Source organism: Melospiza georgiana, chromosome 5 (genome assembly GCF_028018845.1).
Source record: "Melospiza georgiana isolate bMelGeo1 chromosome 5, bMelGeo1.pri, whole genome shotgun sequence".
NCBI lineage: Eukaryota > Metazoa > Chordata > Aves > Passeriformes > Passerellidae > Melospiza > Melospiza georgiana.
In genome coordinates this window covers 61,775,178-61,800,445 of record NC_080434.1, presented here as the reverse complement: position 1 = coordinate 61,800,445, position 25,268 = coordinate 61,775,178, and the positions used below count along the sequence as shown (strand labels likewise).

The following is a 25,268-nucleotide window of genomic DNA, read 5'->3' as shown; positions in this document are numbered from 1 at the left end:
TTAATTTGAAGAACCTTCACATCTCGCCTAGAGGAGTTTGTGCCTTACTGGGTTAGGGGAAGGAGCTATGACATTTCTAGTCAACATTCTTTAAGAGGGAAAAAAAGCAAAATAAAAACCCAACAATAACAAAAATAATCTGCAAAATTCAGTTTCTCCAGCATGTCTGTCTTCAGGCTAAGAATTACTATTATTCTATTGTAAAAGTTTGAAGGAAATAGCATCAGTCCATCATTATCAGTGTGTTGACGCTTCATAGCTCTTCTTTTCATGACCAGCTACTTTAAGGACTGGTAATAAGTGTTTCCTACGGTGTAAATAATTTTAATTTATTAGATTAACTAGCTTCTTAATGTTCATATTAGAGGTTAAGATTTTTCCTTGACCTGTTTCAAACTGCAAATAGGTACAGAATTCACAGAAATTATTCAAATATTTCATCTTCATGATCACCTTCAGTGTTTTGACACAGCATAGGCTCAGTTTGCAGCATGTTTTCCCTGTATTAAATATTTTTTTTTATTTTAACTCATGAAAAATCACATTGAAAGCTGCAGTACTGATCAGATCATTACAGCAGTAGCTGCAGAATTAACTGCAGCCACTGAGAATGAAAACTTCCATGCTGTTTTCTCATACTGTGAGAGGATAAACCAATCCCCTCACCTCTGCCCTGACCATAGTGTCAAAATTTTAAATTAGCTGCCAGAAGTGAGTATAGAGCTATGCTGTTCTCCTCAGTTACTCACTCCTCTGATATTACTTTCTCCTATATATATTATTTTTGTTTTGACCTTAATCATATTACTGCAAAGCCCATATGGCTTGCATTGAATTCCATGAGCTTTTTGTGTGTTAAAAGTTAAAAGAATTGTCTATTTACTCAAGGCTTTTAGCTTCAAACCATTTAGAAATAATACATCCCTTTATGGTTTTTTAAGCATTGTATACATCATCAGTAATTACATGGGTGTGGACCTATGCAATTATAGAAGTGTATAGTAAGCTTTGCAAATCTTTACTCAAACAAGCAAGATAGCTGTAGATATTTCTGCATCATGTGTATACTAGAAGAATTCCTAATAAAAACATCTTTCTGATAAAAAGGTTTCTTTCCTGCTCAGGTAGATACAGTACAGGCATATTTTGATACAGCAGGCACTGCCAGCTGAGACAGCAAGCTACCCATTTAAAGGCTCAGGTTTGGTGCTCAAATTAAAAATAGGAAATTTGAGATCCCATCAGATCACAAATTGCATTTCATTTTATGCATTTATCTGCACTATGTTCTGAGTTGAGCTGATGCTATGGGATAAAAGTGTATTCATTCTCATTATTTGCATTAAAAGGTTTAGACATTTCCTGAGATAGTCATTTAGGTCCATCTGACCTTGAGCTGAAACTGGGTTGTTTTGTGTATTCACCAGAGCTGCTGCTCACTCAGAGACAGAATTTGTCTGCTGAAAGTTGGTTGATTTTTTCAGGCTGTGGCTGAGTCATCCCTGGTTTTTCTCATTTCTTTTTAATTTCCTTCAATGTTTTACTCATATACAAACTGATATTTTTCGCTTTTATTTACAAAGTTTAATATCCTTAAAGCTTCTTCCTTGCTGTTCCCAAATACAAGCACATACCTAAGATGGCTTGGGAACTGTTCTACATCATGTCTCCAACACCAGGATTCAGTGCAATGGCAGCAGGGGGGACAACCAAAGATTATCCTGGTGCCTGTGCCCTTAGCACAGGACCTGTCAGTTGTGTCTTTCTTCCCTTGCCCCATCTGTTTTGCACTCTGGCTGTTGTGGTAAGAGCCATCATAGAGCAGTGTTTGTGTTTCTGTGCATGCAGTTGAGATGAGAAGTGCGGGAGTTGCATAATGTGCCAGCCAAGCTCTGCCTATCTCAGGAACATGAATCAGATACTGAGCTGTTTTACAGGTGTTAAGTCTGCCATTTGCAGCAAATATCCACCCAGAGAATGCTTGCTCATATCACCCATTTTTTATAAGATGGTTGGTTTGGCCTCAAAGGAAGATACTCCAACAGCTTCCATCACACTAAATAAGGGTGATGCTGTTCAGCTGCTTTATAGCACATGAACATTAGCTATTCAGCCAAAATAGTCTTTAAAACTATAAATAATAGTTATATTTTATATATGTAGAGTGCCACGTATTAAAGAGAGACTGACTGCACATCATGGTTGGTATTTTACTACTCAGAAAAGGCAAAAGTACCAGACTGGTTATCACAACTGCCGAATTCATTATATGGGAAAGCTCAGCCATGGAATTAGAAGTCTGCCAGAAAGGACAACAAAAGATATCTTTGAGATTTTATTTTGGTTTGGTTTTGTTTTCCATCTTAAAAATCCAAAAGGAAATAGACATAAATTCTTTAAAATATTTTAACATAAAAATTTTTACACACCTTCTTTTACTTTCTGTTGTTTCAAATTAATAATCTGACACATCTCTGTTAGATGATTTAAGGTGAGTTGTAAGAATATTACAAGAGATGCACACAGACAAACAAATTCCCTGTATTGGAAAGATGCTGGAAAGATACAAAGACGAAAAAATTTTGTTGTCCTGTTCAAAAATTCTGGTTGCCCTTTGCAATTCATGGTGGCTGCAATCTGTTTGGCCTTTTCCCATCAGCATTCTGCTGTAATGATGAACTCTGCAGCATGTACAGAAATTGTTCTCAAGCCTCTGTTAACAGTCCTGATGATATATTTTTTAGGTTTCCTCTACGCTCAGAACAGTACCAAACGCAGCATTAAAGAGCGACTTATGAAGCTCTTGCCCTGCTCGGCTGCCAAAACGACATCTCCTGTTACTCAAAGCAAGTTTTATTTTTCATTTTTTTCATTTGATTTTTTTTTTTTTTTTTTAGGTTTGCATGCATCAAAAATTATGCTTTCATTAACTGCTCATTTGAGAGCTAAGATATCTGCTGAAGGAATCATATGGTTTATTGAGGTTTAAACGGAGCGATGCACAGATTTGTCTATGCAGACTAAGATGGCAAGAGACCAGTGCCACAGTCTGCCACACAGGAGCTTGGCAATTGCAGCAGAGGGGATAACCAAAGATTATCACTTGGCACTTATGACCTGCAAGTTAGTTGACAAGTGATTCCATGGTTAAATTTAATATCTGCTCTCCATGTATTTGAAAAGTGGTAACTTTTGGCATTTTTATGCACGTGACTGTGTGTGCTTGCTATCCAACACACAAGGGCTACCATCATAACTGCTCTGGGAGGAAAGGATTGGCCCTGCAGGTTTTGAATATAGAACTTCAAACTATTTAGGGAACAGGACTTAAAGTTGGTGTCTGAGAGAAAAAGAAATATTGAGATTGAAAAGAATGTGAATGTGGATATACAGGAAAAGCACACTGATATTATACTGAATGTCTGGATAAAATCTCTCCAGAGCAGGTAACAGATAAATATAGAGGAGCAGCAGGAGTGAGAGAGAGATCAATACATAGATACATATATATTCCCAGATAGAGATTAATTATAGTAATAACACTACAATGTCTTTCTATATAAATTGACTCCTATAGCAGATTTTAAAATATCTCTCTGGATCCAATTCAATCTAGATTAATTTGACTGAATTCTAGGCACTAATATGAGCACCTAAAACCAGAAGCTGAATTGTCTATGTATTTCCTGTATACTCTTCTGATAAAGCGTATCAATCAATCTCAGGGGGAATAAAGGCCTGCAAGAGCAGTTCCCCATTCTAGTGAATCTAGGACAACCAAAGGCAACTTGACTAGAGATACAGCCCCCTACTAATGTCAAGACTACATAGGGATAGATCTAGGGTTTCTTTATGCTGTCCCCCTTCACTGCCTTTCATATGCTCCTTTGTAGAGAAAACTCTGGTGTTTGCATTCCTCTTAAGTATTTGAGATGAAAAGGGCTAAATTTCTGGATGTACACTGATTCATTTATTTCATGGTGTCTTCAGCTGATATGTTTTAATTGAAAATAAGGTATCTTAAAAACTGCAGTTACTTTTGGGGCACTTGTTAATAACTCTTTCTGGATAAGTTACTTTCAGCTGCATGCCCTAGACAACAAAAGGAATCAGAGAATCATAGGTTTGCTTGAGCTGGGAGAGATACCTTTAAAATCATCTAGTCTAGTCCTCCTGCACAAGACCAGGTTGCTCTAAGTCCCATCCAAACTGAACATTTCCAGGGATGGGGAATGGAATAGATAAGGAAATAGAATTAATAGAAAGTTTGATATGTTTGTTTGAAGTTTCTGGGAGAGTGACACATCCTAATTCCTTGCACATTTCTATGTAAACTCTTCATCTGCACAGGTAACCAAATATATTTAGAGTCAGTCTCAGAAACCTTGATCATGTCAAACTTACATTTTCCTTACTGAAAGTATTCTACAAACCAGAAGAGAGGTTGAACTCAGTATCAAATATTTCCTATTTGAGAACCAGCAATAAAAAAGGTGCATTCAATAGTTTTCTCTGCAATCTCCTCCATAAATAAGTGCTACATTAAGTAAGAATGTTATATCAAGTTAAAATCTTAAATAAGATTACCATTGTAGATATATTATTCTATCACTGTTATTATTCTATTTTAACATCCTGTGCTATTTCATTTCTGCTAGCATGAAAGAAGCAACATTATATTGTCCTAGGAATGAAAACAGCACCACTTGCAATAGCAATCACATGATGTGAATTCCTTAGAAATTATCAGGGAAACATTTTTAACAAGTAATTTATTGAAATATACATAGCCTGAATTTGCATTTCTGCACTTCTATCAATATGTGCTTAGAAAAATTATCTAAAAATGTAAAATCTTGTTTCAGCATTTGTATTGAACATATTTCAGCATTCCTATTGAAAAAAGCTTGTAAAAGAACATTTCCTTGTGTGCTCTAGACTATTCAGACTGAACTGAAAGCCATCATTTCCTAGATATGTGCATGTGCTAGTACACTAGGGTAGGACTACACTCAGTGGATTTTAAAAATAAAAACATGCTAAATAGTTATTAAATAGTTAGGGAGGCTATAATGTGCAGTTTGTGCAGGGAAATGCACGTGCACAATTTTTTACAGATATACAAAGAGTACAGATATATAGAGTACATTTGCTTTTTGCTGTGTTTTTGCCATCTTTAACGAATAATGAAAGGTTCAAAGCATATCTCCTATGACATTTACATTAAAAATGTCTTTACTATTTAGTAATAAGAAATCTCCTAATTCATTTAATCAGTAACAATATTTTGTTCAGTACATTAATGAGGGATTGTGAACTCATTTCTGGTTTTCAACTGACATGAAATTTTATTTCTATGGAAAAAAAAGTATTCCTAACTGATCTAGGCTGAATAAACCAAGGAACCGAAATAACTAATGCCATAGAAATCATTATTGTTTAGAAATAGATAAAAATAGAAATAGTAAAAATAGATTTTCACACACTTTCCCGCATATTTTTAAGTACAGATTTTTCTTTTCCAGCCTGGTATCTAGAGCTGTGAAGAAAAAAATTAAAAACAAAATGCCTCATGAATGCTGTAGCATTTTAGTCATCACAGTTGGTTGATTTTAAAGAAGTTTATGATGATTTTGCACTTTTATTATTTCTATCTATAAGACACTAGAGAAGTTGAGTGTAAAGAATGTTATACTGAACATTTTCATTAACATAATCAGCCTATTGCAGTCTTCTACATGCTCACTGAATCATTTAAATGCAATAAAAATGTTTACTGCTAAGGATATACTAAATATTGTGCTCAGCACATTGTCTGGCCTTTATCTCTAGCCTCACATTTATTATGTATATTCATTTAGCTTCCAGAAAAGCTTGTAGATGTCTCTCTAGGTAGCCAGATGTTTTACAAATGGGTGCTTAGAGAACTCATTTCAAGTTAAGTCTTTTTCTGTCTAAAAACAAAACCCATTTAAATCCCATGTAACCATTCTAATATAAAATACAAGTGAGCTTTCAACAATATTTATTCTCAGTCTGATTTTTTTTGCCAATTTAGTCTAAGTACCTAGTGTTGAGTTGTGGTTATCAAAAAAAAAAAAATCATCTGGATCACACTGAGATCATCCTCCTGAGAAGAGTCCTAACAGCATGATATTTTTCACAGGAGAAAGGACAAAGCCCTTGTGAAGGGGCTTTGTGAAGATTTTTCCGAATAGTTTATACATTATTAAATATCTCTTTAAAGAGAGATATTTAATAATGTATAAATTATTTGGTTGTTTATTTTTTGTTTAGCTGAGCTGTATCTTCTGATGCCAAATTTCTCCCAAGCAGCTGAAAGCTATTATTTCTGCATTATAGCAGAACAAAAATATATGAAACTGTAGGCATAATACTACTGGAGTTGAGTATTCTAATACTATGTGTTTATGAATATTGAACCAAATGAAACTTTATTCTAAGTAAAGAGTCCCACATTCTAATGAAATAAAATATGTATCTTCAACATTGTAGAAGTGACAATTAGGCATTTGTACTGTTATATTGCTATAGTTCCTATAACTCCTAAATCAAAATAAGGCAGTAATTTCATTTCATTAATCTGGGTAAGTTATATTTAAGGCTGTCAGTACTTAAAAATGAACACACATTTTTATTTTGATCACAAGTGACTGGTACTCTACTGTTAAAGTTCCTTTAGCTGTTTCATTGAACTTTCACATTTAAAACTCTACCTAGGAAAAAATGCATTGCTAATTCTCATTTTTTTAAATCTACACTTAACTGTAAACCTTGAATGTGTATATCCACATTCTTACTTACCTAAAGAAGAGGTCACTAAAACTATCTTTTTCACCACTAAGGCTGCTCACCTTCAGTAATATTTCTTCTAAGGGGTCAATTGTATGATACTCAAAGTAAGACCTGCTGCTGGATGTGCAACATCAATTTCACATGCTTTCCAGATGACAACTTCACAATAAAAATCCCTGCCTGACACAATCAATTCACATCCATTATCTAACTGAAGGAAAATTTTCAGTTTTCTGGAGTTGCTAAGTTTTATAGAATTGTTTCCTTTGGTCAAAGGGTTGTACAAACAAAAAAGTCTTACTGAATATATCATGCATGCTCTTGCAGGATGTTGGCTTTCCAGTTTATTGTTGTTATTACTCATGAGATAATAAGCAGGCTACTGGATCATCACTGCTGTTCACTATTCTTTGCAGCCACAGAAGCAGATGATAGGCACCCTTTTCCTCTGAGCTCAAAATGGAATCATCATCTGTCATTAAAGCTGCAAAAACAAGCCTTTAAGAGAATGTCCTTCCTTCCTTCCTTCCTTCCTTCCTTCCTTCCTTCCTTCCTTCCTTCCTTCCTTCCTTCCTTCCTTCCTTCCTTCCTTCCTTCCTTCCTTCCTTCCGACACTTCCTTCCTTCCGACACTTCCTTCCTTCCTTCCTTCCTTCCGACACTTCCTTCCGACACTTCCTTCCGACACTTCCTTCCGACACTTCCTTCCGACACTTCCTTCCTTCCGACACTTCCTTCCTTCCTTCCTTCCTTCCGACACTTCCTTCCTTCCTTCCTTCCTTCCGACACTTCCTTCCGACACTTCCTTCCTTCCTTCCTTCCTTCCTTCCTTCCTTCCTTCCTTCCTTCCTTCCTTCCTTCCTTCCTTCCTTCCTTCCTTCCTTCCTTCCTTCCTTCCTTCCTTCCTTCCTTCCTTCCTTCCTTCCTTCCTTCCTTCCTTCCTTCCTTCCTTCCTTCCTTCCTTCCTTTCCCTTTCCTTCCCCTCCTTTCCCTCTTTCTTTTTATCTTCTCTGTCTTTTTGAAAGGGTTAAGCATTTTCACTTCCCGTATTTCCTGTTGAGCTCTCCTTCTCTGTCTCTTGTATTCTGCAGACACTGTAGAAGATGAAATGGAAATGGCCACAGTACGACATAGACCTGAAGCTCTTGAACTGCTGGAAGCACAGAGTAAATTCACAAAGAAGGAACTTCAGATCTTATATAGAGGTTTCAAGAATGTAAGCACTTCCTTTTTGAATTTGCAATCTCTTTGTGGGATGTGACTGTGTTACACAGTCTCAGCTGTGTAAGAGTGACTAGCAGTGCAGCTCATGAGATTCAGTAGCTAAATACTGCATATCTGATCAGATGAGGAAACAATCACACTGAAACAATTGGTCTAAATTCATGAAACTATTTAATGAACAAAAGATGCAGATAAAATTGAAAGCATCAAGGGGAGAATAATTATAACTTAGTAGGAGAAGTTAGTTACTTATTCTTAATAGAATAAGTATAACTTATACAGTAGGAATTTGTTCAAAGACAAATTGAAAGTTGTATTGAGGTTGTTTGTCTAAGGATGCAAAAATGGAAGAGTCCTTAAAAATTTTGTAAGAAGAAAGATTTTGATTTTTGTATCACAGGAGCTGTCACAAGAAGTAATTGATTTCAACTGCACTAGATGACTTTTTTATTTTGTGAACAGCTGTAGATAACTTCATCAGTTCTCACTAGTTCTACAAATCTATAAACTTCTTAGATTCCTTTATTCGAATTCTAAGTGATTTTTTTTTTCTGAAAATGTGTGATGTTGTGGCAGGTGCAATGTTTTATTTGGCAGGGATCCCAACTGAGGACCCCAGTCTATGGGTGTAGTCTGACTCATTTTTCCAGTGTGTACAGCTGCCCTGTAGTGCTGGGCTTGGCTTTGACTTGTGAGGCATGCATGGTTAGTACAGCAAGGAATTAAAACTCAAAAGATGTTAGTAAGTAGTACTGAACTCTGTTTTCTTAAAAATATACTTTTTCTCTATTTATTTTACCATCCTTTATCTCATTAGAAAATATGTGGGATGTTGGATGCAGTTAACATTGGATAGAAAATATTAAAGAAATATTATATTAAAAATAATAACAGTAAATTTTTAATCATCAATGTTTAATGTTAATCTATAATTTCAGCTGTAAGTATTGCAGTTGTGCAGATGCTATGTCTCCTGCTAAGCTGAAGCTAAAGATTAATTTATTTGCATTTATCTCTTTGTAGTTTAGCTTTTCTTTTACCCTTCTTGGGTGAAAAGGGCCGATCTCTTGTCCATGGCATTTACTACTCAGATGAGATAATAAAAGCACAATGGAGGTCCATTATGGAATCAGAGAGGATATCTTCAATAGCTTGTACAAGTGTAAATCTTGCAGTTCTTACCTTTCTTGCATTCTGTAAAGAAAGCAAGACATGCAAAGGGATGTTTTAAACACATATTTTTATCAAAAGCTTGCCAAGCAAACAAGACAGAGTCACTTAATGTGTCCTATCTGTATCATTCTCAGTTCCAGAAAGTATATAATGTTGGCATGTTAGTGATTAACAGTGATTGCTCTTAAAAGCTTTTCATTTCCTCAGGGTTCCAGAGAACATTCCCCTGCTAATGACAATATTCTCCAGGCATTGCAAATCATGATCTCATGTCCCTAATTATCTAAGGCAAAAAGGTACAAAGTATAGTGGATAAAATAAGCCTTCTGTCTGTTTCTCAAGAATGATTATTTTTATAGTTTCAGAAACTAAGAACCTTGATATTTCTTTGCATAAAATGAAGTATGGAGAATGAGAATAAGCTATAAGGAAATATTTTAATTGATACCTTATTTTAGCATTTTCTGAAAAGAGGAATTCCAGCTCTTCATGTGCTTTTCTGTTCCAGGATGTAAGTTCTACTTACATCAAAGGAATGTTGATGGTAAGACATGGTAATAGATTTTTATGCATATTTTTCATTTCCTTATCAGTACATGATTATTCAAGACATGCGTGTGTAACATATTTTTGACAAGATGATAGAGTTAAGGGACACGAACTTCAGTGGTTTTGTGTATAATATCATTGCAAAGTTATCAATTATGATCTAAAATGTTGTAAATCATGCCCAGGGCTAGTGACTGTCATAAAGATAAATCAGTTTAAAGCAGTATTCTTTAGCCTAAGCATTAGATTTATGGAATGGATGATTTCAAGCTTTTTGTTGAGTTGGAGTTTGCTTTATTTCTCATATTAACACTTTCTACTGCAATTTATGGTGCTAGATCACAGTTCTCTAATCACTTCAGAGAACTGGTAGAAGTAGTCTACCTCAGCTCTATGAGCATCTTGTCTGTGCTGATTAGTTCACCTTTCCTGCCACATTTCTACCTTTCATTGAACGTATCTTGAGTGGCTTTGGTGGGTACTGATCCACAATGGCATTGCAATGCCTCCCATGGTCTGTGCTGGGACTGTGTCCCCTGACAGTGCTCCATCCTCCTCTGCAGCCTGCCACAGGCCACCTGCCTTCTGGCATTGCCATCCAGCTTCGTGCTGTCCTGCCAGTATTTCCAAGCACACATGAGCCTGTGTGCTTCACACATCTGCTTCGTGTGCCAACTTCTCCTGGGTGACACCCAGCTGGACACTGGCTTTGCTTTGCTGGCATGAGCCAGCAAATGTGTCTGTGTATGCAGAAAAGGCAGTTCTGCTTTAGGTAAGGCACTTCCAGCACTGGTGAGGCCACATCTGAAGTGCTGTGGCCTGTTCTGGGCTCTTCAGTTAAACAAAGGTATGGACATACTGGGGAGAGTCCAGCAAAGGGTCACAAACATGACTAAGGGACTGGAGCACCCCTCTGGGGACAGGCTGGGAGAGCTGAGACTGGTCAGACTGGAGAAGAGAAAGCTTAGCAGGGATTTTATCAGCATATATAAATACCTGAAGGGAGGGTGTAAAGATGGAGCCAGGCTCTTTTCAGTAGTGCCCAGTGCCAGGACCAGAGCAGTAGGCACAAAGTGAAACACAGGATGTTCCCTCTGTACATCAGGAAACACTTTTTCACTGACCAATAGCCCAGATTGCCCACTGGGTTTGTGTCATCTCCCTGCTTGAAGATATCCAAAAGTTACTTCTCTGGACATGGTCCTGGGGATCCTCTTCAGGACATATGCAGGAATGTTCAACCAGGTGTCTCCAGAGATCCCTTCCAACCCCAGCCATTCTCTGAGTCTGTGATATTCTGTTAAATCATTCCTCTGAGAAGGAAACTACTGAAAAGATTTAATGAAAGACACAGGCACACATATTTAGCATGATGGCATCAAAATCTTGTGCAGATCCCACCTCTGTGCTTTATGCCTTTCACCTGATATTTGCCTGTCTTACTATCTCTTCAATAATTTAAGTATATAAAGCAAGATAAATTAAAGCATGAACTTGTTACAGTAGTTCTGCCAATGTTGTGGTCCTGTTAGATGAAATTAACAGCATCCTACAGCACATTAGTACTAATTGAAAAGCTTTTGGATATAGAATCTCACTCCAGCCTGCTTTCCCTGAATCCTGTTTTAGGAGATCTCTTCTGAGATAGGGGTGAAATGAACTTTCCACAGCTTACCTCCATTTATTTGTTATTTCTGACTTCACATTGCTTGCAAATAGTTCTGGCTGACTTCAGATAAGAAAGAAGTAAAATACACCTGCATTTCTGTAAGTGTTGATGATGAAAGTTTGATTTATTATCATCAATTTTGATTTTCCACTGAACAAATGACATGCAAAATCCGGGCAGAAGGAGCACAGGGTCTCACAGAGCATCTTTGTGTGTATGTAAACACCTGAAAGCTTTAGAAAGTCTCAGATCACATAGTAGTAGAGCTGATGCTCTGAGTAAGCAAGAGCTGGAATATAATTGCAGGGAATGCTCAAAAATGATTGAAATGCCTTTGGGACAATGGCTGTTTTGGTGGAACTAAAAGTCAACATTTAAAATGAAAGGGAATATGCACAAAAGAAAATGTAAGGAGGTGGGATAAACAACTTCAGATGACCTAGCAACTACTATATGGAAAATTATCAAGGGAGAACTTATGTCTATATTAGGTAATTTAGCCATTTTTAAACTTCTGTACTATCCCTGAAAAATGAGCTTAAATATAAGCCCTAAGCCCTTCTCAGGCTGAAAAGGTTGTCCCCAGCACTCTGGCTTTACAATATTCCTGTGCTGTTGTTGATGAATTGTTGCTCAGCTGCCATCACAGTGGGACATTTCCAATTTGTATTTGGCTTCCTGTCATCTCATTTCTTGTAAATTGAAATTGTGATTGCTGCAGTCATTAACCTTTCAAACCAACAGCTCTGTGGCAGTCCTAGTACAAGTGGTACTTCACAATAACTTGTACAGACTATCAAGCATGGACTCAACATGTGGTCTTTCTTTCTCTTCTGTCCATTGATAGATCTCTCCCAGTTTTAAAAGCATCCATTTAAAAAATACCTAGATAATGCTTTTGCTGCACAAAAGATGCTCCCGTGCTAAATGTAAATGTTAAAAATATTTTCATTTTGGTTGGTCATTCTTGTAAAAACTTTTGTAGAGCTTTGTGTTGTGAAACTCCTAGACTTTTCCAGAAAACTGGAAGGATTTTTCATGAACCTTAATTTTACCTGGCTGTATGTCAGATAAAATGTAAATTGAAGTCATAAATAGCATGCATAAAATTATCTGTGGACACATACTGGAGATTTAAATAGGCAGCTCCACACTTTTGACATTTATTGGGAATTTCTAAGACACATTTCTTCCCTTTTTGCAAATGAGACAAAGAATGATAGTAAGGAAATAAATCTGACAATGTTACAGCTCAAAGATCAGTTCCCTCATCACACGACCCATTTATGTGCATAAGTTGAAATATGATCATTTATTCAGAGATTTTTTTATTTCAGTTATGATTTGATGGAAGCATTGTATCACTGTGTGCTGCATTTGTGAGTCTCACAGAAAGATTAATGGAAATTAGTTTCAGAGGTGATAAAGCTCATTTATTGATTGTCTGAAGCATTTGAGTTTTGTGTTTGAACATTTTCCCATTTAATTAGAGTTTTTAAAAACAAAAGAAAAATTATAAAATTTGTGAAAGTAATTGAGATTTAGAAGAGCAGAATTTAATTGGTACATGGAATACAAATAATTTTCACTGTACCAATAATTTTTCTACTCCTGCAATTTTTTTGCTTAACAATGAAGATGAAAGTGGGTGTATAATGTGCATTTTTCAGGATATGCACTAGCTTGTGCTAAAGATGAAACACCTCAATGTAATTTTGAGTACCAAAGTTAAAGTTTTCAGAATGATTAAACTTTTCTAACATATTTGTATGCATGATATTCTAGGAACACAATATACACTATTTGTTTTTTTCACTGCAATTGGAGCCTACTTGGTAAGAAAGAAGGTATGAGAAATGTATCTCAGTGTCCTACACATGGATGGCTTTCAGCTTTTTAGCTGTGCTATTTGCACAGCCTCTGACCTATGGCTAATAGAGATGTACAGCTCTGTATGTCACTTCTGTCTTTCAAATGTAGTTTCTGAGATAATAAATGTCTTGATTAGAAATTATTTAGTACAAAGTGAAATCTTGTACTGACAGGGGATATAGACATTTGGCTATTAATGAGATGAAAAAATGGGCATTGCAAAGAGTTAAAATACCTCTGTGATGATCCAAAACCAAGAGATTTTGAACCTTCATTCCATTTTCCTTGCTTTATTACTTAACCTTTTCCACCTGCTCTAAAGCATGACAAGGGACAATGACAACATAATCCTCTTAGTTTATATCTCTGGAACATTGTATATTATGAAACAGAGGCTTTCATGCTACAAGAAGTAATATTTTAGCTTGGATCAGCTTTCTCTGAACTGGCTGTGCCACCTATCTCACAGAGACAACAGGATTGTTCAGTTCAGTTCAGTTCAGTTCAGATTGATCTTCAGTTTGTTGTGATCACATCCAGTTCTGTACTGAACCTGCATGTTTGCATTGCAATGAGTAAATGCAGATTCAAGATTAATACAGACCAGAACAGAGAGGAAAAACCCCAAACTGAACATGAGTGCAAATGGCACTAATGCAAGAATATTGTGCCCCTGACATCAGTCCTCCAAAGCTTGTTCTTGTAGGTGAAGTAGCTTAGAGCTTAAATATGCTTTTCAACCTCCCACGTGGGGCCCTAGGACAGCAAGGAAGATTTTTCATTTGACCAGCAGTCGGGGCAGTTGCTTTTCTTTGAGATTTGATGACTGTCTGTACAAGTCTTAGGGCATCACAGCAAGCAGTCGTAGCAAGATCTTTCCAGATGCAGAATTTCTGACCCAGCAGAAGAGAGCCTAGAAGAAAATATAGATCAGTTAAAGGTTTGTACCTGGTTTCCTTGGCTAACATGAATCAATACTAAAACCATTTGAGCTACATCCCTCTGTGACTCTGAATATCAAACTGGGGATGCTCTACTGGGCATCAGTGCATGAGACATTCCCATTGTGCTGAAAGCTTTTGCAGAGATGCTGACCCCTCTGCACAAAGCAGTGTTGGAACACCAGTGTTGTGGACATGCAGAGGTTGTACGTACAAAGAAGTACCAACAACTTGTCTTTTCAAATAGACATGGTGATGACAGCTGAACAGGTTGTGCCTCAAACATATTAACCTGCTGATCTTTCAGCATGGATATGACAGTAAAATGGAAAAAAAAGTAAATGGAAGTTCTAAATCTTACAAGAAAATCAGATAGTAGTAACTCAAACTGAAAATTAACATTCCCCTATTTTAGAAAACTCCTGTGACTTGTTTGTCTTAATAGGCTAAAAAATAGACAAGAGCATATTGAAGATCAAGAAAATAAATCTAAAAGTTAGATACCTTGTGTGCTGCCAACAGACAGATTTCTGTAAATCTTTTTCTCTCTAAGGCTTCAGCAGACATGTATAAAGCACATAGCTCAAATCTCCCTTTTTTTCAGTTGAGTTCTTGTTTACCAGTTGTGCCTCAGATCAATTGTTTTATCAACTTTAGATGACTGAAGAATAATTTTTAAACAACCAGCCCTTGCTAAGGAAGCATTTTGCTATCATTCATTCATTTGGCATTCATTTGTTTGGGACTTAGAGGGAACTCTTCCATATTTCAAACAAGGCTATGTGAAAATCTTTTAACGATCTGAGCAATAAATAATTCTTACATTCATCATATATTTCCTTTGAGTGTTAGTAAAGAGACTTGAAACATTTCGGAAAATTTTTCAAGTAAAATAATTTGGAAGTACAGTTTGACAGACCTAGAGTATAGTTGTCAGCTGTCACAAATTTACAGATCTTAGTGTGTTCAGCAGAGATATTTGTTTCAATTAGTCTCACAGTTACTAGCAGAGATTGAAATCTTCTTTCTGAGAGTTAATAATGACCTCAGTCCCTACACTTCTATTCATCTCAGGGCTTGTTGTGCTCACTAGGGAAAAAATGTCATCTAGCTTACCAAGGACTGTCTTCATTATAGTGGCTGCTAGCTCATGAATTATCTCTGAAAAAGGCAGGTGCTAAATCTCTAATTAAGAAACGTACAAAAAGATTGTCACTTAAATACCCAATAGTAATAGAGCACCAAATGCCTCTAAAATTCTTCTTAAAAAAAAAAAAAAAAAAAGAAAAGAAAAAAAGAAAAAGGGGGAAAAAAAGTTCACCTTAGATTTTAGTGGAATTTTATTGTTCTGTATGCTTGTGAGCCCCTCCTATTTGGAACTGGCAATACTGTCCTGTGCTCTGGTGTCTCTCCCTGGGGCTCACTAGTGCCTGGCTGACACTTGGAGCACAGGGCAGACCTTCTGCTTTACCAGCCAGAGGCTCAGTGTAACTCATCTGCTGGAAGAGCTGTTTCCTACCACGTGAGATTTTATGTGCATCAGTTTGGAATATAAATGTTTATGTACTGGAATACGAGCGGCCAAATGTCGTATTTGGCTTCAGCTCACTGCAGTCACTTTTTTGCAGCATCTGGGCTAAGCACTACAGAGCCTGGTGTTTGAGTTATGTGCAGTGGTTGGATTTTGGTTTCTGGGTAATCACCAACATTAGAGAAGTAACTTTTGGTGCAATGCAGCTTTGATGATTTTGTAATTTAAAAATTTAGTAAGGAGACACATCTTACTCTCCTTTCTCTGCCCATCGCCTTTTCTTCGTGAGCTGCAATGCATATTAACTGTAACTGCTATAAACATTGTGCTTTATTACACACAGGTTAATGTAAAATTGTTCTGTGAGAATATTTATTAATCGAGACAGCAGCATTCAAAAATCCCTCTACCTGGCTTTCTTGCTACCAGTTTCATTACTTTCATAGAATTTGTGTACAAAATGTTATAATTCTTTATTTAATCTCGTACAAAGTTATCTCTCTGTTCCCCTTCAATTTAGATGCAGCATGTGGACACATGTATTTTCAGATGGGGATCCTAAGCCTGCAAAATGAGGGGAGAGGGAATAAATATACCTTCTGGTGAAACTTCTTGATGGTGCAGTTCAACCTTTTGGACGGACTTGATAGATAAATCTTTTTTGTGCTGGACTCGGGTATCTGTCATGGATCCCAGGAATTTCCAAATGATTTTGGATCTTTATATTTTTTTCTACTTTAAATTTCTGATCATTGTGAACAAAATTAGCAACATACAGGTGTTGTCAGAAATAAGTGAAACAAATGAATGTCATTCCTTTATTTCAACAGAATTATTTTCTTTTTACAAATGTCTTTAGATTAACATCTGTGTTAAAAATAAACACTGGTAAATCTTCAAATAAAATAGCAAATTACTAGTGACAAAGCCTCAAGGTCAAGTCTTTCAGTGTCAGGGAAGTTTATTACAAGTCTTGGGTCAACCTGCATTTACCTTTGAGTGAAAGTGTCTGACAGAGCCTATATTCTTTAGATCAGCTGGACGTTTGTGCAGTTGCACTTCAGTTATGTGAATAATTCTCATATTAGCTTTCAAGTAATGGAATTTATTCAACCCAATGAATTCCATTGTGAAATATTCTTAAAAGATCTTAGATACGGTGAGTGTCAGAGAAGAAATAGGAGCCAATAACTCAGAAGACAGCATGATTCAGTAAACACAGCATGAAACTAGAAGTCTAAAGACTTCAACCTTTTGGCTCTCTGGCTGGCTTATTAACTGCCACACACCTTTAAAAGCCTTAACTATCATGCTAAAAGCCTTCTGGGTTGCCTGAGACCATTATAGCAGTGCTTCAGGGCCTGCGTGGGCTCCGCATTGACAGCTGCCTGATTTAATGTCTCTGCTCTGACAGCCAAAACCTTCCAGAGGGTGCCTGGCTATCGGAGAGATTGCTTCTCAGCCGCTGATCAAAGCCTCCTCCAACACGTCCTGGGAACAAAGTGGGGAGTGCCAGTGGGGGGCTGGTGGCTGTGGGAAACTGAACTTTCCCAGGGGCTGGGGATAGCAAAGTTCATCCCCAGAGGAGAGGAAAATGAGCACTGAATTCCTCGGTGTTAAGAGCGAAATGTGTGGGCAGTGTGTTTGAGGGAGATACTTTGCCCCTCAATGGCCAGGCTCCATATCTGTCAGGTGGAAATCACAGTAAACTCATGCCTGAAAAAACACTGATCTAGGAAGTGCTTTATGTGTACTTTATGCATTTCTAACAATTATTTACTCACTCTATTTATGCATCTCTGACACTGTGATCAGCTTCACAGTGGACTCACAAAAAGGAAGTGCCAAGAACAACTTTTCAAAGTGAACTCTCAGTGACTGAATATACCAGTATCTGTGTCTGACATACTACTACAAGAAATTACAAATATCAGGACAACGACATGATTATGATTTTTCTGGTGATTTAAAATGCCAGCATTAAGCACTGTATTTAGATGCACAGGCTACCAAGTCAACAGTCTACTTAACTGTAAAAGAGAGATTGTACCACCCCTGTGATGGAACATAAGTTATAACAGCCTTAAATTCTTATTTTGTTCTCAAAATCAGTGGTTATGGAACAAAGACAAATTTAATGTGCCATAAACTTAGCAGACTGTGGCAGAAGTTTTTATGTCCAGCAATTTCAGCCTCAATGTTTCTCCATAAGGCATGATACAACTATGAGAAAAAAAATCTGGTTTTAGGCCTAAACTGATTGACAGACGACTTTTTTAGATTTATCTGATTCTCTAGTTGTCTCTTTTTATTCTTCTTGTTACCTGTTTTAACTGAGAAATGTCTTCTTTTTTATTTCTCTATGCTGCCCATATTTTCATGAAAATATGCCAGAAAATATCAAACACCATTTGTATAGGTTTATTTGAGTATTCAGTTCCAATGATTTGACTTATGCTATAAATTTTAGATATGCTGCCAAAAGCAATCGAGTATCTACAAATGAGGAAAGGAAAGCTCCACAACAGTCTAAAGGAGATTCACATAGCTTATTTAGATATTTTGTTGTGCTAAAAGAATTATCAGTTTGTATGGCTTGCTAAACTTCAAATTCCATTCTTATGCTTTTCTCATGTCTTTGAATTATAGGAATAATATCTTCTTTGTAAGCAGTAATGGTAAATCCTCCCTTGGAGGATTTTACCGTGTGAAACTGTTACCCCTCCGTCTCAAAAGGATTTGGATGTATGGCCACAAAGCCCACTCTGGTCCTTCCGTGATCACCATGAGCAATAGAGCTCTTGTGGTCAAGTGTCTTCTCCTTGTCGAGGAGGCTCTGGGGAGGCCTTTGGGCAGCAGAATTAAAGTGTCAGTGAGCTGTGCTGGACTGGGCTGGCACAGAAGTGACCGTGGGGTTTGGTGCCTGGGGAGGGGACCCTGTCTCAGACACTGAGTGCCAGAGTTCCTCTAGGATGAGGCAATTGCCCTCGCTGTGTGGACAGGCAAGAGGCATTTCTTCCCACAGACCACATCTCCCTCTCTCACCCACACACAGCAGCCTCAGTTCACATCACTGCCTCAGTTGTGTCTGATTTCCCCCACTGTACTTGGTGAATCAGCTCCAACCTATGCTAATGTCAGGCTCAGTTTTATAAATATTTATGCAGGTAAGCACATTTGTTCTTCTATTTGCACTGCTGGGGCCCTTCTCCTGAGACAAAGTGTTGTTAGTAGTGGAGAAAGCAAAAACCTTTGTTAAAGGGTAAATGTATTACCATATAAAATATAAATAATGAGCACAGTGTTTGATTTTCAGTGTCTAAACCAGTCCCCATTGAATTTTATGTTCTTTGCCATTTCTGCAAGCTGTAGGCACTGAAATTCCTTGGTATTTTCATTGTATTTAGCACTAAGCAAATATTGACCTGTCTGATTTTACCATTGCACATCTTTGAAAGAAACAAAGAAAAACTGCTCTGAAAAATACTGAAATAGCATGACTTAGGACACACTTTCAACCTGACTATCTTTCATTCAGTCGTGTGTCTCAGGAACTCAAAACTGAGTGTTCTTACTTCATTATTAAAACGAAAATTTGGTTTGATGTCAGTACTTAGTATCAAGGTCCAGTTGATTGAAAAGCATTTAAGATAGGATATAGAATATTTTTTCACCCTGTCATGCTGTTTCTGCTTCATAAATGCCTTTGGCTATATTCAGGATTTTCCATTTTCTGATATGGCTCTGGTGCAAGTCCACTAACATTTAGCAGAAAGTTGTTAGTACAGTTTCTTCCTCAGTGAATCTTCCATTCTTCAAGGATACAAGGACCTTCTAGGATAAACAAAAGCACCCTCATCTAGGAAAAACAAAATAAATGCCTCCATGGTGTTAAAGAATGGAATTGATCTACCTTAAAATATTGCTTTTAGGGACTGGTAGTGGTCTCCATTCTGCTCAAGAGAATCACTCGAGTGGGTCTAATGAAATACACCCAAGGGACCAGCACTTTCTAATATGGAGCTATTCCGTCTCCTCTCACCCAGGATTTCAGCTGATTTGAAAGGACTTGATTAAAAGAACTCACCTGGGAATGTGTGAAAGGCAAGTCACTGAAGCAGGGCTCACCTAAATACAGCTTTTCCCAGGAGGGTGAGCACCTTGTGTTTGCCACAGTGTTTACAACAAGCTGTGCTGCTGAAGTATGGGTTCTGCTGCATTTACTTTAATTATATTTCCTGCTTATTTGTCAAGTCAGGATTGTAAAATGCCATCCTGCAGCGACAAGTAAGGTCAGAAACACTAAGCACCACTCAGATGCCTGGGACTCATCCATGAAGTTTGGTGTTTCAGGCTTTTGGGTGAGCTTTCAAGTTCAAATCTTTAGCTGTGTTGTTTACTGTTGTTTTAGTGCCAGTGCTAATAATAAGAATCTAAAAATGTCACTAGTTAGTGAGCATTGCTAAACAAAGAGTGGCTCTGATTAAAAGCATTTGCTGGCACCTCGCCTGCTGAGTTGTGGAAGCAGCCAAAGTGTTGATTGTTATTTACTGTGTGAAGCCACACACGCTGGATGTGAGCCAGTTCCTTTATTTCTGCTTGTTTTCCTCTGAAACTGCCATAGCAAGTAGGGGGTGGAAAGAAGCTTTTGTTCATTAGAGTATCCTCCAGTGGGAGGCTTAAAATGTGGTACATCTTTGCTGTGCCACAGGGACACATTATTGTACTTCTTCTACAGGTAGCTAAGTAGAAGGAAGTTTTGTATTTTACCTGATGAGACAAAGGTTGAAAAGAGTTTTTACATGCGTTTCACCAATGGATGTCAATGGAGATGCTGTCAAATCAAAACTGCCACAACATTCCTAGAAATGCAGACTGTTGCCACTGAGCTATGAGTTTACAGCTCCTGTGACAGAAATGAAAATGCAACAACCTGAGGTGTTCCCTCTGTGAGTCTTTAGCTGAAGTAATCTACTATACTTTAAGTTAAAGAGGAAAGATTGAAAGTAAAGTTGTCCCTTTAGACCCAGTAATTAGTGCTCTCTGTTTGGGTCTGCCTTCTTTTTTTGAGTCTTATAAATGGCTTAACCTTTACACTGGTAACCAAATAGGCAAATTCACAGGGAGATTTAAAAGTAGGCACAAAAGACCTTCTGAGGTAACTGTCCCTAAACATTCCTAACCATTTCCCTAACCATTACTGTGTATGTCTTTCATCCCATACAGCTTCTATAAAGACTGGAGAAAATATTTCTTTCCCACCATCACTATTAGCTCTCTAGGCTCACAACTGCATTCAAGGATGCAAGACTAGAGTATGTTCATTTGTATTCTGATCTATAAGGATTGATTCTGCAATAAATGAAAATAGCAAACTGTCTTAGGGAGACATTTGGGCCCTCCTGAAGTAAATAAATGTGACCCAAGATACAATTTGGTTACACATATTTCATAATTCATCACTTTTTTTGTTACAATATCTTTCTATATGATGGCATAGAAGTATTTCTAAAAATGCAAACCAAATATTTTTTTCAATAAAGAAAAGTTGTTGTGGAAAAGATTTTTTTATAGACCACTCCTGAGAAAACTAGCATGAAAAATCAAATTAAAAAAAAAATAAAACCAAGAACTAATTCCATTTCAGGAGACAGGAGGTTAAATTATTACCTGTTCCTTTCCTGATAACACAAAATATAGAAGTGAAAATTGAAGTTAAAAGCACCAGTGATTTTCCATATAATTGAGTTTCAATATAATTGAGTTGACTTTCAATAACATAGGTTATTTATTAGAGAAAATAAATGAAGATCCATCGAACTAGAAATAGATAATTATAACTATATTCATATGTATAGCATATATTGTTATACATATTAGGGACAATATTCCACGGATGAAAAACATATTAATTCCAGCCTTAAATTTTCCATGAAAACTTAATAAATAAAAATTTAAAACCCTCATACCACCTTTTATTTTTAGCTTTTACAATTTCTGCTCTCCAAATGTCTTCATGTGTCTTACACATGTTAATATACTGGGATTCAACTCTCCTATGAATTAGGTAAGGCTTTGAGCCAGTACTCTTGACTGGGCACCCAATGCACATGTGCTTTTATCCTTTACCATCCCTTCCACAGCTGTCTCTGCTCTTCTTGTCTCTGCATGTTTCTTAGTGATGAACAGCAGCTCCTTCAGCAGCCTTTCAGAAGAAAGGCGAGTAAGGTCTGGACTTGTTCCATCATAGCATAGGCCTGGGCAGACCCCAAAATGATAGGTGTAAATATAGAATAAAACAAATTGTCATCCTTTGTGAGTAGTTTGAGACACTGTCCTGCCAATCATCCTCCCAGTGCTTTGACAAAGTGGCTTCTACAGCAGGCCAACAGCAAAGCTCAAGGAGAACAGAGCTGGGTGAATAATCTCAAAAGAGCCAAGGCAGGTATCTCTTCTGTAGTCCCTGCAATCATCTCATACGTGCACTGGTTTCCTAAAAGCATCCTCAAAGCTCCCACCTGATGTGCTGACGTGCTGAATGATAAATCTCTACAAAGGAAACTAAGTGTTCCTGTCTTTCAGGTAGTTTCAAAGAGAGGTGTTCAAATGCAGGAGCCCAAATACTGACAATGCAGCAGGCCAGAAGGCACCAGTTCAAAGAAGCTGATCAGAGAAATTATTGTCTAGAATAGAATACAAAGACATGGGGGTTTTCCTTTTAATTCACAGTTGAAGCAACCCCTTTACATTTTACCAAAATCTAATGGACAATACTTAGCTTGTATTTCCACCTCTGCAAATTTGTTGCTCTCTTGGGGACATCTAGGGCAGGAAAAGAGCAGCTCTCTTCTCCCCACATAATCTTCTGTTATTTGCTCTTCTAGAAGTATTTAAAGAAAAAGAAAAGAAAAAAAAGAAAAGGAGAACAAATACAGTTGTCTGTGATTTCTTAAAATCTGTATTAATGACTAAAAGTCTTTTGAACTGTCTGACTATTCCCACTTTTATTTCCCAGTCTTAATTTCTAGTGCTTTGTTCAGCCCCATTTCAAATATTTCAAGAGAGAGCTTTTTTCTCTGAATTAGGTTTCTGAGACTGCTTCACAGGCTAGTGCATGGCATCTCTTTCAAGCATATCTTTTGAGATATTTTTTTATACTACTCTTGTTTTCTTTTTAACAACTTCAAAACCTTCTCTCCCCCAGACACCTCATTTTGCTTGCATCATCTACTTTGAAGCCCTGGTAGAGTAAGTTCACTTTTATTAGCTGCTGCAGGATTTTTATCCTGCTCTTGTTGTTTCTTCTATGTTGGCCAGTTGTGTGATCGATCAGCTCTCCAGAAATGCCACACAGTCCCTTTTCACAAAGATGATTTCTGATATGTGTTCTGTGTTTTTTATGAAATAATCCCATCCCAAAAGTGAACCCTGTATTCTAAGTGTACTTTCAAGACAGAAAATTTATCACACTTGCTCTCACTTCAAAATAAATAAGCTATGAAATCTATTCCTGATGAATATAGCACAGATAAGTTTATTTGAATTTACTACCAGGAAATTAGTTACAAAATTAAAAATTTATTTGGTTTTTAATTTACAATAAGTTACAAATTTATTTATTCTTGGCATGCAGCTCTAAGGTAGATAAAAATTTCACTTTAGCCTTTTTGGTATTTAGTAAATACATCCTTAATTCTAAAAGTATTCCCAAGTAACATGGCTACAATACTCATGAATGAATGTATTGGATTATAGAAACTCATTAAATCAAATCAATGAAGTAATTACATTTCTTTGGGGGAAGTATCTGATCAGATTCCACAGCATGAATGAGAAGGAGGCTGAAGGCATATTCCTAGAAGGCACATGCACATACAGCATATAAGTACATGCAAAAAGAGAAGATATTTAAATCAATAGACATGAACACGTATGTAAAATGAAGCAGTATGAAAACTGAAACAGCAGATGCAGCATGGGATGGGAAATTTGTCATGCAAAATTCTATAACTGAAAGATATTCAAAGTTGCCAAAGCTACAGCTTTATCCATCATTCAGAATTGTTATGCAGACAAAAGTCTGAGCTTTGGGTTTGTTTCCCTTCATTCTCTTTTCTTTATTTCACTGTTTCTGAGGTTTGCTGTCTACTTGGTTTGCCTCTTGTATGAAAAGGATGTTGATTAGGTAGTAAAGAAGAATCACCTACTGGAGTATATTAAAAAATACTGAAGGAGACTTGTCTTAGACAGTTGTCTGAGGCTGAATAATTTACAGGGTTTGGAGTGGTTCATAAGACCGTGTGCTGGAGGTATAATTTCCCAGCAGCAAAATAGGAAGCAAGAGAGATCATCAAAAGGCAGAACCATATTTATTTATTATTCTCTGTCTGTTTGTCAGTTTATATTATTTTCTCTTTAAAAGAGAGAAAACTGGATTCACTTCAAATTGAACATTCCCTCCTTTTTATTCTCCAGAAGGAAAATCTAATACATTAATGCAATTTTAAAAGCTTGTAAATTAGAAATTTGCTGTAACAAAATAAATTATATTCAGCTCAAGGAAAGAAAGAATATAGGAAATTGTTTAAATAAGCCTCATTTTTCTTTCAAACTGTTTAATTTTCCCCTCTCTTTTATAAGAGTTTAATGAAAGGTTAGATAGATTTTTTTTAATTATAGTTGGTACAGTGGAAGAAGTCAGCAAGAGCTTGACATAAAACCTTGGGGCGTACTTAACAATTACAATATTTAATCTCTTTCTCTGAACTGCACAAATCTCCTGATAAACACAATAAAGCCAGATTTATGAGTCAAGAAAAGTACAGTCCTGGAGGTAAATCACGTTGGCCACGTATACTTTTAGAATGAAATTGTTCAAGATCAGAAGCGTTCCCTGTCATGCAAAGTCTCAGAGGAAAGATGCGTGCTAAAGAAAGAAAAGTTTGAGCTGATATTTCTGGTAAATGTAATTGGCCGGCATCTCAGATTTTAATGAATGTCCCTTAGGACACATTTCTACAGACCTTCAAGGATGGAAAAGGTAAAATGTTACTGGCAATGCTCTGGCAAAGAACAGAGGAAACTACAGAGGGACAAGCTAGAGAAACTCAAAATGTCATTCCTGGATCTGCTAAAATATAATTCTCTGAAGTATAGAATTCTTTGAACCTGAAAGTAGGTTGCCTTCTCAAGCAATGATTCTTTCAAACAGTGTGGTGAAACCAGAGCTTATTAAGAAACAGAAAAAAAGGACTGCCTTTAAAAGAGGTATGTAGATCATGCATTTCTCTAATAACAAAGGCTGGCAGCTTATTTTGAACTAAAAAATAATAAATCATATAGATTTTTGCAGAGTATCCCTAATTCTCCTCCAACATCACAAAATTTAAATGCAGTCAGGAAATGGGACTCTCAGTCTTCAGAGCTTCAGACTAAGGACTCACAGAGATGGAGCTGTTGGCATTTCCTGTAAAAAAGGGGAGTGCATTCTTTGC

At 36.9% G+C, this 25,268-nt stretch overlaps 1 protein-coding gene across 8 annotated transcripts in view; it reads left to right on the top strand.

Annotated features, from left to right (window-relative positions):
- Positions 1-25,268, top strand: part of KCNIP4 (potassium voltage-gated channel interacting protein 4) — a 390,138-nt gene that overhangs the window by 341,624 nt on the left and 23,246 nt on the right. For 6 of the 8 annotated variants that reach the window (XM_058024105.1, XM_058024107.1, XM_058024100.1 and 3 more), the window contains exon 2: positions 7,907-8,031. In XM_058024105.1, the coding sequence (XP_057880088.1) occupies positions 7,907-8,031 (125 nt within the window). Of the gene's footprint in view, positions 1-2,744; positions 2,847-7,906; positions 8,032-25,268 lie in introns of all 8 variants that reach the window. The other 2 variants (XM_058024101.1, XM_058024108.1) reach the window with 1 other exon arrangement.